The sequence below is a fragment of the Macaca fascicularis genome, chromosome 3 (genome assembly GCF_037993035.2).
Source record: "Macaca fascicularis isolate 582-1 chromosome 3, T2T-MFA8v1.1".
Lineage (NCBI taxonomy): Eukaryota > Metazoa > Chordata > Mammalia > Primates > Cercopithecidae > Macaca > Macaca fascicularis.
The window spans coordinates 9,843,608-9,864,053 of NC_088377.1; the positions used below are offsets into that span (position 1 = coordinate 9,843,608).

At 37.7% G+C, this 20,446-nt stretch overlaps 1 protein-coding gene across 1 annotated transcript in view; it reads right to left on the minus strand.

Annotated features, from left to right (window-relative positions):
• Positions 1-20,446, minus strand: part of TTC3 (tetratricopeptide repeat domain 3) — a 121,000-nt gene that overhangs the window by 61,311 nt on the left and 39,243 nt on the right. Inside the window, exons 13-20 of the mRNA XM_005595963.5 lie at positions 20,091-20,136; positions 18,381-18,504; positions 16,663-16,726; positions 13,749-13,809; positions 9,724-9,808; positions 6,940-7,074; positions 3,790-3,870; positions 1,836-1,948 (exon numbers count right to left, since the gene is read on the minus strand). Coding sequence (XP_005596020.4) covers positions 1,836-1,948; positions 3,790-3,870; positions 6,940-7,074; positions 9,724-9,808; positions 13,749-13,809; positions 16,663-16,726; positions 18,381-18,504; positions 20,091-20,136 — 709 coding nt within the window. The remainder of the gene's footprint in view (positions 1-1,835; positions 1,949-3,789; positions 3,871-6,939; positions 7,075-9,723; positions 9,809-13,748; positions 13,810-16,662; positions 16,727-18,380; positions 18,505-20,090; positions 20,137-20,446) is intronic.

Genomic DNA, 20,446 nt, shown 5'->3' on the forward strand with positions numbered 1-20,446 from the left:
TTTTCTTTTTTTAAAGCTCAAGATATAATCCTGTCCCCTCGGGGACATACTGACATTCAGGGAGACAAGACTAAGAGACATGAGGCATTTAGAGAACAGCTTCAATATTAAACTGTGAGTAAGGATTACAACTACAATAGAGTTCAGAGGAGAGACTTTTATTCCTAACTCATTATGTCTTTGAACACATAGATATCTCTTATTTAAAACCATCTTTATACAGATTTTTAAAAAATAGTTAAATCAAAAAATTAAACAATCAGATTTTAAAAACATTGTATCAATTTACTCACTACAGATGATTATACACTATTCAATCTTTAATGTCAAATTACTATATTGCTGACTTACTAGATTTAAAATCAGGAAGTACCAAGAACTGCAATGACTGGCCTTGCTTTAACAATTAATATTGATAGTGTATTTAATAAATGGTGCTGGGAAAATTGGCTAGCCATAAGTAGAAAGCTGAAACTGGATCCTTTCCTTACTCCTTATACGAAAATTAATTCAAGATGAATTAGAGACTTAAATGTTAGACCTAATACCATAAAAACCCTAGAAGAAAACCTAGGCAATACCATTCAGGACACAGGCATGGGCAAGGACTTCATGTCTAAAACACCAAAAGCAACGGCAACAAAAGCCAAAATTGACAAATGGGATCTAATTAAACTAAACAGCTTCTGCACAGCAAAAGAAACTACCATCAGAGTGAACAGGCAACCTACAGAATGGGAGAAAATTTTTGCAATCTACTCATCTGACAAAGGGCTAATATCCAGAACCTATAAAGAACTCAATCAAATTTACAAGAAAAAAACAAACAACCCCATCAAAAAGTGGGCAAAGGATATGAACAGACACTTCTCAAAAGAAGACATTCGTACAGCCAACAGACACATGAAAAAATGCTCATCATCACTCGCCATCAGAGAAATGCAAATCAAAACCACAATGAGATACCATCTCACACCAGTTAGAATGGCAATCATTAAAAAATCAGGAAACAACAGGTCCTGGAAAGGATGTGGACAAATAGGAACACTTTTACACTGTAGGTGGGACTGTAAACTAGTTCAATCATTGTAGAAAACAGTGTGGTGATTCCTCAAGGATCTAGAACTAGAAATACCTTTTGACTCAGCCATCCCATTACTGGGGATATACCCAAAGGATTATAAGTCATGCTGCTATAAAGACACATGCACACGTATGTTTACTGTGGCACTATTCACAATAGCAAAGACTTGGAATCAACCCAAATGTCCATCAGTGACAGACTGGTTTAAGAAAATGTGGCACATATACACCATGAAATACTATGCAGCCATAAAAAAGGATGAGTTTGTGTCTTTGTAGGGACATGGATGCAGCTGGAAACCATCATTCTCAGCAAACTATCGCAAGAACAGAAAACCAAATACCACATGTTCTCACTCATAGGTGGGAACTGAACAATGAGATCACTTGGACACAGCAAGGGGAACATCACACACCGGGTCCTATTGTGGGGAGGGGGAAGGGGGAGGGATAGCATTAGGAGACATACCTAATGTAAATGACGAGTTAATTGGTGCAGCACACCAACATGGCACATGTATATATATGTAACAAACCTGCACGTTGTGCACATGTACCCTAGAACTTAAAGTATAATAAAAAATATATATATATTGATAGTGATATTTCATTCAGGTCCTCAAAGTAAATCACAATTATGATAGTGTGCTACAGAGGAAATATCAAAATAATTCCAGAAAATGGATCATTATCATATTGGATTTTAAATGAGTTACCAGCCTACAGCTTAAATTAGTGTCATTTCTACTAACCTGTTTTTTTTCAAGTATACTTTTCCAATTCCACAGTAGGCCAAGCAGTCAAGTCCCTCATTGGGGTAGTGTTCAATAATCCTCTTAAACTGGTTTTCAGCTTCAGATAATTCCTTCAATAGCAGTGAAAACAATGATCACTTACATACAAAGAGAAATACTGAAATAAATTTTACCTAAAGGTTGATTTTTTAAATAATATTAAAATAACAACTGCATATCCCCAAATTCCTGTAGCAAAATTATACCTCTGTGTTTCACTTTCTTAGGAATTACATAAATTTCTGATCATATGGATAGTCAGAGACACAATCAAACCAATCCAGCTGAACACATCAGACAATCAACCTACAAGCATTTACCAGTACACACTAAGGGCCTGGCAGGTGCTGGCTAATACTAAAAAGAGTCAAATCGTGTTTTTGTTTTTGTTTTTTTAAAAAAGGCTAATTATGGTGTAAACACACCATAACATAGATCCTATTAAGTGCTAATCCCTTGGAAGGAATGCCATTCCAATGATGTTATCACAGTCTTTTGTGGCATAAGATGGATGAAAGCTGTCTTTAAAACAGCTCTTTAGGAAAAACTTAACATAACTTAGAGTACATTCTTTTTTTAATATTCTCAACAGTGAAAAACCACTAAGTTGAATGAATTTTGTTTTTGGAAAACATCCAAAAGACATTCAGTTCTAAGAAATACTGGTAACCCTACTGTGAGTGAAGAAAAGAAATGTCACTACAAAATAGAGCTTTGAGGCCAGTTCCAACAGAGGCATTCTAAAAATGTTTGAAGCAAGGGCTGTCCTCTGATGAAATTCTTCCAAACATGTAAGTTCTACTATAACATGTTTTTTTTTTCCCAAATCATTCTATTTTACATTAAATCACAAATGTAATAAATGATATCTTCAATTCTAATAAGGTAAAATATGGTATTTATTATTATTCTGTCAGGAATAAAATTAAAATCATGAAGTTCTGTCTCCAACTGTCTCTTGGAAAATAGAATTAGACAGCATTCATGGGAGACATTAATCTGTGACATTGAGATCAAGGAAAATGAACCTTGGGCACTGTCGACTTCTGGGAGAGAACAGAACGTAAAAGACTACTTAGATCCTCGCTAGGTGGCAAGTTAGGGTTAAACCTTCATCTAGACAGGGAAAAACAGAGCCCAAATTATATATTATACTTGAGGTCATTCTAGAGCATTTCAACATTTATAGCAAACTCAAAACCTCAGAAAGCAAAGTTATAATGCCGAACAGTATAGGTAGGTAAACATTCCAGGAGAGCAAGGCAGGAGCATGACTAAGGGAAATCCTGGGAGCTCATGTCTATACACTGACTACATGCAGTTATAGGAAGCCTGCAATCTAGAAATAATACAATACCTAAGTACTTTCTACCTAGAAATAAGAGATATTAACATTATCATTGTTACCTGTGTTTTTCTAGGAAAACAACATAACATGAAACCTCCCTACGTCCATTCCCTCCTGCCATCACTAAAGGCAGCCATTATCTTCAATTCTATATAAACATAATCCATATTTTTTTCACTTTTTTACAAGATGCACAGAATTCTTAAACAGTATATAATACTATTATGTATATTTTCCAAATTATATATAAGTGGGATCACAATGTTTATGTCCTCCAACTTGCTTTTCCCCCAAGATTATGTTTCTGAAATCTATCTATCATGATACATTATGTCCTAATTTTATACAAATAAAAAGTAGATTCCCACTGATTGCCTGGCAAAGCCTTTTTCTAATAGGAACAAACTAAATATTCTTTAAAAACACAAACTAAATTAAACTGAGACATTTCAGACAAAATTATCAGAAGGTACAGAGAAGAAAATGGGTCAAAATGAGAAAACAACTATTATAAGGTATGTCACTATCATTTTAATTGTTTATTACCACTGTTACAAATCTTACCTCAGGCTGTCCTATTCCAAGGAGAGAAATGGCAAGTCCATAGACAACCAAGACATAGTTAATCATGGCCAGGTTCAATTGCTGTCAATAAAAATGCCTCAGTTAAAAATCTGAACATAATTCTGCCCAATCTGCATCTAGTCACAACAGAAAAAGAAGTGTAATAGAATCTCGCTAATCAATCTTACTAATCAATGATTGTCATAAAATCTCACTAATCAGTATGATTGGCCAAATCAAATTAGAAAAGAGATTTTTGTCCCAACAAAGCAGTTATCCTGCTATTTAAAACACAGAATCACTGTCTCAGAGTTCCTTAAGGCACGGTTCATAATAGATTAATTTCTAATTAAAGTCATATTATTTTTCATATAAGGGGTACTAGTGGCAGATTAAGACATTTACTTAGCTATTATAGGCTACTTCAGAGATACTGTGAGTTCAGCTCTGGAGCATCACAATAAAGCAAATATCACAATCAAGTGAGTCTCACAAACTTATGGGTTACCCAGTGCATATAAAAGTTATGTTTAAGCGATACTGTAGTTTATTAAGTGTGTACTAGCATTATGTCTATTAAACAATGTATACACCTTAAGATTTTATTGCTACAAATGCTAATGATCATCTGAGGCTTTACTGAGTCATAATCTTTTTTTAAACTTTTTCAAAAATTATACTTTAAGTTCTGGGATACATGTGCAGAACATGCAGGTTTGTTACGTAGGTATACACGTGCCGTGGTGGTTTGCTGCACCCATCAACCCGTCATCTACATATTTTTGTTGGTGGATGGTTTTGCCTTGATATTGATGACTGCTAACTGTTCAAGGTGGTAGTTCCTGAAAATTAAGGTGCTGCAGCAATTTCTTAAAATAAGACGACAATGAAGTCCATCGTACTGATTGACTCTTACTTTCAGAAAAGGTTTCTCTGTAACATGTGATGCTTTTTGACAGCATTTTACCCACACTAGAACTTCTTTCAAAATTGGAGTGGCAAATCCTGCCACTGCTTGATCAACTAAGTTTCTCATTTCAACAATATTCACAGCATCTTCACGAGGAGTAGGTTCCATTTCAAGAAATGACTTTTTTTGTTCATGTGTAAGAAGCAACTCCGTATCCCTGCAAGTTTTATACTGAGGTTGCAGCAATTCAGTCACATCTTCAGGATCCACTTCTAATTCTCTTGCTTGTTCCACCACATCTGCAGTGACTTCCTCCACTAATGTCCTGAACCCCCCAAAGTCATCCATGAGGGCTGGAATTCACTTCTTCCAAACTCCTGTTGATGTTGATATTTTGATCTCTCACATGCATCATGAACGTTCTTTATGGTATCTAGAGTGGTGATCCTTTCCAGAAGGTTTTCAATTTACTTTGTCCAGATCCAACAGAGGAATCACTACGGCAGCTATAGCCTTATAAAATATGTTTCTTAAATAATAAGACTTGAAAGTCAAAATGACTCCTTGATCCATGTGCTACCAGGCATGAAAACAACATTCATCTCCTTGTACACGTACCAAATCTCTTGGGCAGGTGCATTGTCAATGAGCAGTAGTATTTGGCAAGGAATCTTTTATTCTAGCAGTAGGTCTCAACAGTGGGCTTAAAGTACTTAGTAAACCTTGCTGTCAACAGATGTGCTGTCATTCATGCTTTGTTGTTCCATTTCTAGGGCTCCAGGCAGAGTGAATTAGCATAATTCTCAAGGGCCTGCAGATTTTTGGAAAGTAAATGAGCACTGGCTTCAACTTAGGTCACCAGCTGCATCAACCCCTAATGAGTAATGAACCCATCCTTTTTGAAGCTTTGAAACCAGACATTGACTTCTCTCTAGCTATGAAAGTCCTAGATGGCATCTTCTTCCAACAGAAGGTTGTTTTGTCTCCATTGACAATCTGTTGTTTAGCATAGCCACCTTCATCAATGATTTTCACTAGATCTTCTCAATAACTTGCTGCAGCTTCTCCATCAGCACTTGCTGCTTCACCTTGCACTTTTATGTTATGGAATTGGCTTCTTTCCTTAAATCTCATGAACCAACTTCTGCTAGTTTCAAACTATTCTTCTGCAACTTCCTCACCTCTCTCAGCCTTCACAGAAGAGAAGAGTTATGGTCTTGCTCTGGATTAGGCTCTGGCTTAAGAGAATGTTATGGCTGGTTTGATTTTCCACCCAGACCACTAAGACTCTCCACATCGGCAAGAAAGCTGTTTCACTTTCTTGTCATTCATGTGTTCATTAAAGTAGCACTTTTAATTTCCTTCAAGAACTTTTTCTTTGCATTCACAGTTTGGCTATTTGGCACAAGAGGACTAACTTTCTGCCTGTCTTGGCTTTCAACATGCCTTCCTCACGAAGCTTAATCATTCTAGTTTTTCATTTAAAGTGAGAGACGTGCAACTCTTCCTTTCACTTGAATACTTAGAGGCCATTGTAGGGTCATTAATTGGCCTAATTTCAATATCATGTCTCAGGGAACAGGGAGACTTAAAGAAGTGGGTGGAGATAACAGCTGGTTGGCAGAGCACTCAGAACACACACACACAATTTATTAAGTTCCCTTTCTTATATAGGCACAGGTTGTAGTGCCCCAAAATAATTACAATAGTAACATCAAAGATCACTGATCACAGATATAGTGATAATGATAATGAAAAAGTATGACATATTGTGAGAATTACCAAAATGTGACAGAGACACAAGGTGAGCACATGCTTTCGGAAGACTGGTACCGACAGACCTGCTTGACATAGGATTGTCACAAATCTTCAATTTGTAAAAAATGCATTGTCTGCAAAGTGCAATAAAGCAAAACATAATGAAATGAGGTGTGCCTATACTTTCTTCCTGGGTGAAAAGGTGTGACTAAAGTGAGTTGAAATCCGTGATTTAGAGAAAAAGTCAGTTCTAATGACCCTAAACTACAGTCAAGGAGAGAGTATAAACATGGATCACCTATTGAGCATACTCGTGAAGTCTGAATTGGAGCACTACCTGCTTCCCACAACCTGAAGTAGATTCAGCCAATCTCAGCAAGGTCTTAGGTATATGACTACAAAGAGTTAAGGCCTTGGTTCTCTTCTGCATTCATCTGAGGTGCATTAGCATTGATAAACAAGTTATGATATGGCAAATTTACCTTTATTTTTTGAGGATCTAAACCGTTCAGCAACTCTGTAAAGGCCTGTGCGGCACTGCGGCAACGCTGCTCCAATAAGGCCATATAGCCATCTTGAATTAAGCTTCTCAACATTTTCATTATATTAGCAAAATCCTGGAAAAAAGAAATTCTATTTCAGTAACCCGAATCTACATATTTTTAATTTAAAACTTAAGATGCCAAGTTCATAGTAATATTTTATAACTAATGATAAAATGTTTAAATCAATACCCAAACTACCCTTATTCATCATATTCCTTTCTCAGCAGCACACTTTTAAAGTGAAAAATGAAAATGTACTGCTTTACCATCTTAATTGCAACACCTCTTCTGTTGCCTGTGACAAAGGTGGCTCATTTTACACTACATGGCACTAAGCCTCACTTGCTCTCCAGACTAAACAGAGAGCATTTTTAAGTTTTAACAATATATATGAAAAACACTAGCCATCATTTAAAATAAATTGTTTGGGAGTAGAACAATTAGACACTTAAGAACACACAATCAATATTCTGATCACTACCAGATTTTAACAACTGCCATCCTGCTCTGAAACAAACCTTAATTCTAAGCAAGAAATAAATATTTCAATTGTTAACTGTACTCCTGCCTAACATATATTTGAACATAACTAGATAAAATTACTGGGAGAGATAACAATAGGTTAAATGCAAAAGGAATAACATAAGGAACAAAAAAATAAAACAAAATTGCTATCATGTACCCTTAAACTAAGAAAAACTTTGCAATTTGAATACGCATTATAATTTGAATTCATATTTTAGTGACATGGGAATAACTGTAAGTCACCAAAGTTCCATAAAGATTGGAGAGGCAAGGCTAGACATTAAGCCTAAAATCTCACTCCTTGCTATACATGTGTGCACCATTCAAAAGGGCAGCAAATGCAAGTATGTATGCTGTATTCCTCACCGTTCCTAAAAATGAAGATCCAAAAGGAGACCCCACTGCACAAATCACAGAAGAAAAAGCAGTTTGTTTACCCATTAACAAAAGCCTTCTGCTGGCCATTTTATTTTATTTATTTACTTATTTTTTTTTTTTGAGATGGAGTCTTGCTCTGTCACCAAGCTGCAATGCAGTGGCACGATCTCGGCTCACTACAACCTCCGCCTCTGGAGTTCAAACAATTCTCCTGCCTCAGCCTCCCGAGTAGCTAGGACTACAGGCACGCGCCACCACACCCAGCTAATTTTTTGTTTTTTTAGTAGAGACGGGGTTTCGCCATGTTAGCCAGGATGGTTTCGATCTCTTGACCTTGTGATCCGCCAGCCTTGGCCTCCCAAAGTGCTGGGATTACAGGAGTGAGCCCCTGCACCTAGCCTCTGCTGGCTTTTGAATCAATGAATCAAAGTTTGGCAGAGCGCTCCCCAGAATATGCATGGAAAAGAGCAGCTCTCACAAAAACTTAAAAGCTCGAAGACAGTCATACTTGTTTTAAGATATGAACTTGAAGTTGCAAATGATGATGTGCTAGCCCTACAAATACTAGTTATTAGCCTTTCATAAACTTATTCCATTTTAATCTTGTTCTCATTCTTTTTCTTTCTTCTTTAAAGGAGACAGGGCTCCCAAACTAGTGAGAGGCATAAAAAAACAAAAGAAAATAATAAATAAATAAATAAATAAATAAATAAATAAATAAATAATTCAGGGCCTTACTATGTTGCCTAGGCTGGAGAGCAGTGGCTAATCCTCTCGCCTCAGCCTCCTGAGGATCTGGGACTACAGGCACGTGTCACTATGCCCAGCTTTCTTTATCAGTCTAGAAATAAGATCCATACAGCCTCATGCTTTCACTGGAAGTCACTTCCCTCAATACAACATAAATGATCTGTCCTGAAAGCTCCAGCAGAGCAGGCTGAAATCACATCACTGCACACCCAATCTCTCTCAGTCCTCAGCATATGGAGAGAGACTCAATCAAACTGCGTTGAATGAACAAACAGAGGCTCAAAGACACGAATCATATTTATTTAAATAGTCTTTTCATCTTCACAGGCTGTCATCTATTTAAGTATTTCATGGTTTTTAGAGTCAGTAAAAATCAATGTAAAAAGATATAATTTAAAATCTCCAACCATAAGAAATTCTCAAAAATGCTTTTAAGCAAATTACTAGGAATCTATTTTAGTTATTTGTAAAATATCTGTTATGTATACTTAAAAAAAGATCCACATTTTGAAACAAGGATTCTATTCCATGTTAATGTATATTTTCCATCACGAAGTAACATAAAAAGAATTTTATATACAACATTATCTGATTAAGTTAAATCATTTAAAGAATAAAAGTTTGTTCTTTAATGACTTTAAAGTATAATGAAACTGTGTTTAAATATTTTTAAAATAAAGTTAATATTAGTGTTAACTCTTTGAGAAGCAAATAACTCCACAGTGTTAATCATTAGTTAAACTTCTAGCTAATATAATTATCAAGTTAATATTTAAATTAGTGATAGATTGGATCCTTAGCAGTCACATATATTAAATTATATGTCTATAACAGCTGGGTGCGATAGCTCACGCCTGTAATCCCAACACTTTAGGAGAACTGCTTGAGGCCAGGAGTTTGAAACCAACCTGGACAACATAGTGAGACCCCACCTCTACAAACTACAATATAATACAATAATTATATTTTTTAAATCTTAAGAGATGTACATGATTAGAACTTTATTCATGTGAACAATGTTTTGTTCAAAGAGTTTTGCTTTTTCCATTGGAAAAGCTTCTCCATTACCTGGTGTGCAGCTCTGGAAGATTTAGAAAACTGTTTCTCCAAGATATTCTTCAAATCTGCTGGTAAAGTCAATGGTGAACTACAACTAAAAGAAAAAAAAATTTTTTTTAATCATTTAAAAATAAAACAGTTCTACTCATATAAAGAAAAAATAGAGCCAGGCACAGTAGCTCACACCTGTAACCCCAGCACTTTGGGAGGCCGAGGCAGGTGGATCACCTGAGGTTAGGTGTTCGAGACCAGCCTGACCAACATGGTGAAATCCTGTCTCTACTAAAAATACAAAAATTAGCCTGGTGTGGTGGTGCATGCCTGTAATCCCAGCTACTTGGGAGGCTGAGGCAGGAGAACTACTTGAGCTCAGGAGGTAGAGGTGGAAGTGAGCCGAGATCACGCCACTGCACTACAGCCTGAGCGACAGAGCAAGACTCCATCATCTAAAAAAAAAAGAAAGAAAAAAATATAGAATTTCAATATTAGTTCACTCTCATCCCTCCAATGTGACAGACAGAAGAAAAAAATATATTTACTGAAGGCCATGTAAAATATTGAGTAAATGGTAAGCCATACAAGTTGGCCATTCTTTTGGGGGGAATTGGCATTTTGGCAATATTTCTATTAGAAATTTCTATACTCAATGCAATCTCAATAAACATTCCTATAAAATCAGAGGTGGAGGGAAACCAGATGAATTGATTATAAAGAAAATATGGAAAAGCAGCTTTTGAAAAAAGAGAAAAATTAAGGGGTATTTGCCTTGATCTGCAGTCACTAGTAACAACATTATCCTAAAACAATAAATGTGCCCAATAAACAGTGCAAAGATGTTCAATGTGATGGGAAAATCTAATAATAAGATATAAGCATTTCAGAATGTCTGATTCCCTAAGTTGGTGAGAGTAAGAAAATCTGAGGCACTTGATGTGAAGTTTTCTGAAAGCCCTTCTGACATCAGATGTATAGATTTTTTCCAATACCAAATACTGTCATTTTTCCATATCAATTCAACTGTCCAACACAAAATGAGTGTGCAATAATGCAATTCAGTTCTGATACTAACTCCCAGAGTTAGCGCAGAGCTCACAGGGTAAAGAATCAGTCCCACCAGACTGCCCTCACTTCAGCTGCAAGTGGGGTACACAGGTTACCCACACTCCTGCCCTGCTGACTATAAGAGGGTTCCCATGATTCCCTCTTCAAGCTCACTAGAAAAACACATGGAACTCAAGGAAGTGCTTGCTATTACCAATTTATTATAAAGGATACAACTCACAAACAGCCTAGAGGAAGAGATGCATAGGAAGGTTGGGGAGTGCGAGGAGCTTTGTGCTCCCCTTGGGCATGCCGCTTTCCCAGCACATCAATGCATTCGTCAACCTAGAAGCTCCCCAAGCCCTCTTTTAAGGATTTTACTAAGGTTTCATTATGTAGGTATGTAGGTACAATTAACCACTGGCCACTGGTGCCTAACCTCAATTTCCAGCCCCCCTCCCCTCCTTGGAGGTCAGGTATGAGGCTGAAAGTCTTAGCCCTCTAATCAGGTGCTTGGTCTTTATGGTAACTAGACCTCCTCCTGAACTATCTGAGGCACTACTTTGAGTCACCCCATTAGCATAAACTCAAATACATGGAAAGGGGCTCATGATGAGTAACAAAATATACTCATATCATTCAGGAAATTCCATGGGCTTTGGGAGCTCTGTACCAGGAACTGGGACAAATACCAAACACACGTATTTTTTATTACACCGCACCCTCTTGTAGATTAGCAGGAGTGTGAACAGTGCCCATTTTCTGAGAGAACAATTTGGCAATATCTGTCAAAGTTAAAATTACACGTCCCCTTTGATACAGCAATCCCACTATAGAAACAACTTCTACACATTATTTACAAAGTATTTATTGTAAATATACATTAACAGGTGCACAAAGGTGCATGTGCAAGGATGTTTGAAGTACCATATGATTTATCCCTCTCAAAGGAAAGAAAGAAGAAAAAGAGAGAGATGGAGAGAGGGAAAGAAAGTGAGGGAGTAAAAGAGGAAGGAAGAGCCTAAATGCACAAAAATAGGGGATACGGCTATATTACAAAATACTGTGCAGCAAATGAAGAATGGAAGAGCTCTGTGTTCTGAACATGGGAAGAAACACAAGATATTTTGTAAAAGACAAAAAAGCAAGCTGTAGGTCAGAGTCATTCTAATAACAATGAAAATGATGGTGACAGCAATAATGACAGCTGAAGTACACTGAAGATTTACTACGTTCCAGGGCTCTAAGTGTTTTATGTGGTTATCCCATATGGTAGATATTATTAAATAAGGAGTGTTCAGTTTGAAGAGAAACAGAATATCAGAAAAATAAATTTTTTTTTAATAAAACAGGTTAAAATTACAATCCTGCATTCAAAAAATGACCATGTATTAAGCTCTGGTTTCTTTAGGGGTACAGGGGAAGGCAGGGAAGAAGACTCATGATTTTTCTATCAAATAATAGAAAAACATAATAATATGCTATATCCTTGCTTTGTATTTAATTTTTGTAGCAGCATCCAAAAATGGCCATTTTTGAAAAGAAATGAGATTTCACTGACTTTTTTTAGTGTTTTGATATTCAAATAATTCTCCCTGAAGCATCTATTATGGATTCAGATTAAGAAATGGAGAAGAAATTGAAAACCAGTGTATTGTGGCAGACATGGCTTTGCTATTTCTCCAACATCACTTTCATTCACTTCAAAAACTTCTGTATTAAAACATTTACAATTTCACATTGTAATCAATTTATATCTTGTTGGCAATGGGGTATTAACTATAAAGATAGTAGGCAAGGCCAGGCACACGCCTGGAATGCCAGCACTCTGGGAGGCCAAGGCAGAAGGATCACTTGAGGCCAGGAATTCAAGACCAGCCTGGGCAACAGAGCAAGACCCTGTCTCTAGAAAAAATTTATTTTTAATTACCCAGGCATAGTGACATGCACCATAGTAGCAGTAGTAGTCCCAGCTACTTGGGAGCTGAGGCAGAAAAATCACTAGAGCCCAGGAGTTCAAGGCTGCAGTGAGCTAGGGTCACACTACTGTACCACAGCCTAAGTGATAGAGCAAGACCCTATCTCAAAAAAAAAAAAAAAGGTTGCAGGCAATTAATTACAGTTAATTTTCGTTTTTTTTTTTTTTTTTTTTTTTTTTTTGAGAGGGAGTCTTGCTTTGTCACCCAGGCTGGAGTGCAGCGGCCAGATCTCAGCTCACTGCAAGCTCCGCCTCCCGGGTTCACGCCATTCTCCTGCCTCAGCCTCCCGAGTAGCTGGGACTACAGGCGCCCGCCACCTCGCCCGGCTGGTTTTTTGTATTTTTTAGTAGAGACGGGGTTTCACCGTGTTAGCCAGGATGGTCTCGATCTCCTGACCTCGTGATCCACCCGTCTCGGCCTCCCAAAGTGCTGGGATTACAGGCTTGAGCCACCGCACCCGGCCTACAGTTAATTTTCATGGGGATGTTTGATAGAATTCATTTTATAAGTAGTCAGAATTCATTAGGAAATATTTTCCTCTAACAATAATTACTCAAAAGGGTATCTGAAATATGCATACCCATGGCTGTATATGCAGAGTAACTTTCCCAATAGTCATGAAACTGTTAACAGTGCATTCCTAGAGGCCCTAGGGAAGGGACTGCAGGAGGGGTCAAATGAGGTGAGCAAGGAAGGAGGTTTCATGTGCATCTTATATCTCTCTCAATGCTTTTTCCTTTTAGCGTACATATTCTGGAATTTAAAAAATTAATATGGACATATTAAATATTACATGACTTTCAGAAGTCAACATATTAATATCCAGGATTAATAATCCTTTAGCCAAAAATTATCATTTCCTAAAGATATGCTTTTGATATTTGAAAGGGATTTTGGTACTCATCATATTACATACATTAAAGTAGCTAACACTCAAAAAACAATTTTTTTTTTCCTTTTACTTGGGGAGAGTACGCTAGGGGGAAAAAAACACACCTTACAGAAAAAACATACCTGAACTTCTCTGATTCATTGTTTCGAGATTTTTGTTTTCCTTTATGTTTTGGAGGCTGACCTGTGAACATAAAAGTATTTGTTCCTGAAATCTGTACATAAAAATCTACAAGCCTGGGAGTAAAACTATTTTTAAAACATAAACTGGAGTAAGAAAACAGAAGCGGCAATATGGTATGTGAGTATAACTACAAAACGGCAAGCCAAAAAAGAAGCTACTGATGATATTTTTCTATACATAATAAATTATTAAATATAATCAATTATTAAAGATCAATTATAATAGTGATCATTATGATGATTTAGGTCTACCAGAGATACGGAGAGATACAGGGGATAACTTCTGTTCTCAGATAGTTTACAATCAGATGGGGTGAAAAGACACATCACTTCAGTAGTTAACAATCATCCTTATGAAGAAAAGAAAGTACTGTGTTGTTATTGACATGTTAATTGCATAGTCAGTAATACCTCTCACAGCTCACAAAAGGGAAAAATCACTTAAGCTGGAGTGGTTGAGAAAAATGTTAGTGAGGATATAGCATTTGTGTTTGGTTTTGAGGAAGAAGTACGATTTGGATAGAATGGCCTGAACCCAAGAGCAGAGTTCATTTCAGAAGCACTAAGTAAACCTGTGTGATTTCAAGACCTCAAAAAGGGTGGAAGGCTGGAAAAGGGCTGCTAAGGCAGGCTGAGGTGAGTGTTTACAGACCCTTAGCTTCAGATGCAGCTCTGTGAGCCCAGCTTTATTCTGCTGGCAGGAATAGGAAACTATTGCATATTTTTGGGCAGGGAGAGCCCTGCTCAGAGCTGTGTAGAAGAACTGGTACGGCAGGAGGAGCAGGGTGCATCTGATGAAGGTTTAAGGGGAGGGCACAGAGACAAGTCAGAGCCAATGTAATAAGGACGGAATGAGCCTGGGCTTTGGTGGCCTCAGAAAACAAAAGCAGCTTTTGGAAAGGCAGAAGAATTCTAGTTTGATTTCCATTCTGTGACCTTGGACAAAACTACTTAACCTTAACCCTGGAACCTCAATTTCTTCCCCTGTATGTAAATGCTGAAGGGTAGACAGAATTTATTTAATTAAATGATAATAATGGCCTGAGAAATATCAAGACATTAAAAGCTATCTTCCAAAAAAAAAGTTTTATCCTCAAAGATGTTTCATATTGCATCAGGTAGGACAACTGCCTGAGTTTCCCCTCCCTGTCATGACGCTAATGTGCTAACCAAATGGAAATGCTCGTTATTAAGTAGCTATATCTATGGAACTAACTGAGCCTGAGCAAACATGAAGCTGCAGGTCGCAAAAAATAGAAATGGCTGCTAGAAGCAAAACGATGGAAAGAAAAACCAACCACCCAACAAACAAGAGAAGGGAAAAGAGAGGATCGTTAACTAAAAAATCAACAATCTCACCTTAAGAATCCTGGGACGAACACTTTCAGGCTTGAGGTCAGTCACTGTTGTGCGTGACCACAACCTTAAGCCATCAAGAAAACCTGTATTTTCCTAAATCTCGTGTTAAAAGGCAGGGAAGCATGTAATACACTTTAGAAAGATTTTCTTCAAACTCTGGTGGTATTAAGATTCACAAATGAATGAAGCACAAAAATATTCACTTCTCCAGAACCCTCATCTCCAAATGATGCCAAGTAATGAGGTTCTGCGGTATCTGTGTTTACTAGATACGTAAATAAATACATGCACTGAGCACACACAACTTAAAACAAATGAGACTTAGCCTACAGCACTGTTATGGTCTGGACATCTGTGTCCCTCACAAGATTCACATGTTGAAATCCAAATCCTCAAGGCCATGGTAATAGGAGGTGGAACCTTTGGGAGGAATTAGGTCATGAGGCTGTCCCTTCATGCATGGGATTAGTGCCCTTATAAGAAGACACCCCAGGCTGGGCGTGGTGGCACACGCCTGCAATCCCAGCACTTTGGGAGGCTAAGGCGAGAGGACTGCTTGAAGCCAAGATTTCGACACCAGCCTGGCCAGCGCGGCAAAACTCTGTCTCTACTAAAAATACAAAAATTACCCTGGCGTGGTGGTGCATGCCTGTAATCCCAGCTACTCGGGAGGCTGAGGCAGGAGAATTGCTTGAACCCATGAGGCGGAGGTTGCAGTTAGCCCAGATCATGCCACTGCACTCCAGCCTGGGCAACAGAGCAAGACTCTGTCTCAAAAAAAAGAAAACGAAAAGAGACCCCAGAGGGCTGTCTTGCTCCCTTCTACTACATGAGGACACGGCAAAAAGATGGCCATCTATGAACCAGGAAGAGGACCTTCAGCAGACATCAAATCTGTTGACATCATGATGATGAATTTCCCAGCTTCTGGAAATGTGAGAAATAAATGTTTGTTGCTTGTAAGCTATCCAGTTTATGGTATTTTTGTTATAGCAGCATCCGTTCTCAACATGGGTGATATCACCCCCAATAGGGTGAAAATTAGTTATTGGGAGACAATATCAATTCTTTTCACACATAAAGCACAGATGCACATATGGTACATAAACAGCTATTAAAATTTTATGGGGGAGAACAATTAGATTTAAAAAGGTCTAAACAGGCTCCTAGCAGGTGGGAGGAAGGGAGGCAATAATAAACTTTCAATAAGGAGAAACAACAGCCTAAAAAAAATTAAGAAGCAGGTCAAAAAGAGCTATGTACTTCATCTTTTCCTTTCCTTTCATTTGAATTTCCAAAATTACATTTACTAAATAATATTAAAAGACTGAGCATTGATTTCAAATAAATATTCAACAATTTCTTAACATAGAAGCATTATAAAGTAAAGGAGAACAAGAGTGGATATAAGCAAGGCTTGTGCAAATTTTAGGGCATCCAAGGTTAGGAGACATTATATTAACTTGGCAACAATTGATATAAAAACAATACTCACTTGATGGTGGTGAAAATTCAGGATAACAATCACAATCATCTACCTTCAACACCTCATCCACCACCTGCCAATGAAAATTAGTGAGACTCTAAAAACAAAAGCTAAAACCCAGCCATGAAGAATTCAATAGCCATATAAAAGAATTTAGAATAGAATAGGATAGAATTAACCCAAGCATCTAAAATATGCAGCTGGTTATTAAGCCTAAATATATAAACAAACAAAAAAAAAAGGTAACTAATGATAAGGATGATACGCAAGGACGAATTCTTGAATGACAATTCTATTTCTGTTGCCTAGCACAATGCCTGACGTGACAATTGTTCAGTAATACCTGAATTAACACTATCACATCTGTACATAAAAATCTGCAAGCCTGAGAGTAAAACTATTTTTAAAATATAAATTGGAGGAAGAAAACAGAAGCAGCAGCTGGGCATGGTGGCTCACGCCTGTAATCCCAGCACTTTGGGAGGCCAAGGCAGGCGGATGATGGGGTCAGGAGATCGAGACCATCCTGGCTAACACGATGAAACCCTGTCTCTACTAAAACTACAAAATAATTAACCGGGTGTGGTGGCGGGAACCTGCAGTCCCAGCTACTTGGCAGGCTGAGGCAGGAGAATGGCATGAACCCAGGAGGTGAAGCTTGCAGTGAGCGGAGATCGTGCCACTGCACTCAAGCCTGGGCAACAGAGCAAGACTCCATTTCAAAAAAAAAAAAAAAAAAGAGAAGCGGCAATATGGTACTCATGAGTATAACTACAAAAGGGTAAGCCAAAAAAGAAGCTACTGATGATATTTTTCTATATATAATAAATTATTAAATATAACCAATTATTAAAGATCAATTATAATAGTGATCATTATGATGATTTAGGTCTACCATAGATACGGAGAGATACAGGGGATAACTTCTGTTCTCAGACAGTTTACAATCAGATGGGGTGAAAAGACACATCACTTCAGTAGTTAAACAACAATCATCCTTAAGAAGAAAAGAAAGTACTGTGTTATTATTGACATGTTAATTGCATAGTCAGTAATACCTCTCACAGCTCACAAAGGGGAAAAATAACTTAAGCTGGAGTGGTTAAGAAAAATGTTAGTGAGGATATAGCATTTGTGTTTGGTTTTGAGGAAGAAGTACGATTTGGATAGAATGGCCTGAACCCAAGAGTAGAGTTCATTTAGAAGCACCAAGTAAACCTGTGTGATTTCAAGACCTCAAAAAGGGTGGAAGGCTGGAAAAGGGCTGCTAAGGCAGGTTGGGGTGAGTGTTTACAGACCCTTAGTTTCAGATCCAGCTGGAAATGCTCAATACAATTCCAGATCCAGCTGGAAATGCTCAGTATAAACTCCTCTCCCTAACTGAACACAGTCTCTTAGAAATTTTCAATGTTAACAAGAGGACTTTTCCGACAACCGAAGGAAGACGATACAAAGAGAAGTAAGTGACAAAATGGTTATTTTAAAAAATATTTTGAAAACACATAAATGTGATTTCAAAATAAATTCTGTGACTTTCAAATATTATATTTACGTAGTTGTATGAGATACTCAGATTATTTATTATAAAAAGAATCATTCTTTTGGTAACAATAGGCAAAAAGGATTCAAATCGCCAAAAATTTGGTTTCTATTACCACCAAAATATTACTGTAAAAATATGAGACTATCTATACTTGAAAAAAACTGTAGTTTTCAATGGAGCTTACCTTTAGATTCTGATTACCACCGTTGGCCATTTCGTGATTAATTTTTCTGAAATCTCTTTCCTTCTCCACAAAGTTAAGTGAAGTTGCAAATACAGGTGCTGATAAATTCCTAGGTGTGTAGGCCCTAAGTGGGGGAAAAAAGAAATGAATTATTATACATTTTTAAAAAGTTATCCTTTGAATGAACAGGTTGCAGCAATCACAGCCTTTTTTCCTTGAAAGCAAGGTATTATTGTTTTAAAAAGATTTTCTACCTGTGAGATGGAGCTTTATACATAAACATTATTTTAAATTTGGTATTAAACTCAAAATAAAGAAAGAACAGTTCAAGGGCCGGGTGCAGTGGCTCACGCCTGTAATTCCAGCACTTTGGGAGTCCAGGGCAGGTGGATCAGCTAAGGTCAGGAGTTCGAGATCAGCCTGGCCAACATCGTGAGACCCCGTCTCTACTAAAAATACAAAAATCGGCCAGCTGTGGTGGCAAGTGCCTGTAATCCCAGCAACTGGGGGGGCTGAGGCAGGAGAACTGCTTGAACCCAGTAGACGGAGGTTGCAGTGACCTAAGATTGTGCCACTGCACTCCAACCTAGGTGACAGAGAGAGACTCTGTCTCGGGGGAAAAAAAAAAAACACTTCAAAAAAAAGCATTCTGGGTTCTAACATTTAAATACTAGCCAGGTGCGGTGGCTCAGACTGGGCACAGTGGCTCACTCTTGCAATCTCAGCACTTTGGAGGCCAAGGCGAGCAGATCACTTGAGGTCAGGAGTTCGAGACCAGCCTGGCCAACATGGTGAAACCCCATCTCTACCAAAAATACAAAAATTAGTCAGGCATGGTGGCAGTTGCCTGTGGTCCCAGTTACTCGAGAGGCTGAGGCAGGAGAATCACTTGAACCCAGAGGCAGAGGCTGCAGTGAGCCAAGATCACATCACTGCACTCCAGCCTGGGTGACAGAGTGAGACTCCGTCTCAAAAAAATTTAAAAAACAAACAAAAAAACCTATGTCCTTGTGTTAAATTTAAATATCCTAATTTAGGTTAAATTAGGATACTAAAATTAAATTTAAAGATTCCACAGCCAATTTCTTTATGTCTACATGTTCAGCATGCTACAGAATGAGGAGCTTCAATATCCCAGACATCTGAACAAGCATGCAGAAAAACATTTAATCTGTTTTAATTGCCAAATAAGCAAAGGTACAACCCTGGTTGCTATTGTTTTCTTGTGAGCATACTCAAGTCTGTCTGTTGCCTATTTCTAATAGGAAGTATCTTAGCCTTTGAAAGACATCAGGAAGCTGGAAGTATTAGGTTGGTCCAAGAGTACTTGTAGTTTTTGCCATAGATGTTTCCATGACAGAGGTGAAGGGCAGAGGGCACAGGATATGTCCCAGCTCTCTGCTGCCAGGAGCTTCATGGCCAAACTGGTCCCATTCAAGCATAGTAACATCCAATTAACATTTCACCCCTCTTTTCCCACAGGATTAGGCTACTGAGCTTGTATCTATATGGTTCAGTAAAACAGCAAAATAAATCTGACAACTTACAGGTCACCTGATAACACAGGCACTTAAAAAACTACCTGTCTTCCTTCCATCTCCAACTTTACTGTGGTTGCTATTAGCTCCTAAAGCGTCAAACATAAGTGATTCTTAAATTCATGGAGCAAAGCCACTCCTAGCAGCAGCTACTGACCTGCTATTAACTTACCTGTTTTCGTAAAAGGCTTTAATTGGATCCTTATTTGCTGTTCGACCTATAAAAGTCAATCACACACACATACACATAGTAATCAATGGATTGGCAATATAGACTTTAAAAGATTTTCAAATTTACTTTAAGCTGATAATAAGGAACATCAAATTTAGAAAACTGAAAAGTAAACCTAAGCAATTTTACATTTCTAGATGTCTTTTAGGATGGTGTCAACAAAATGTTACATAAACTTTGTCTGACATTCCATCACATGTGATCACTGACAAGTTGACAGCAACATGTAAATCTGAATCAGAGGCGGTACCTGTCTTCAAGGAACTCACAATCTTATTATATAATCATGTTATGAT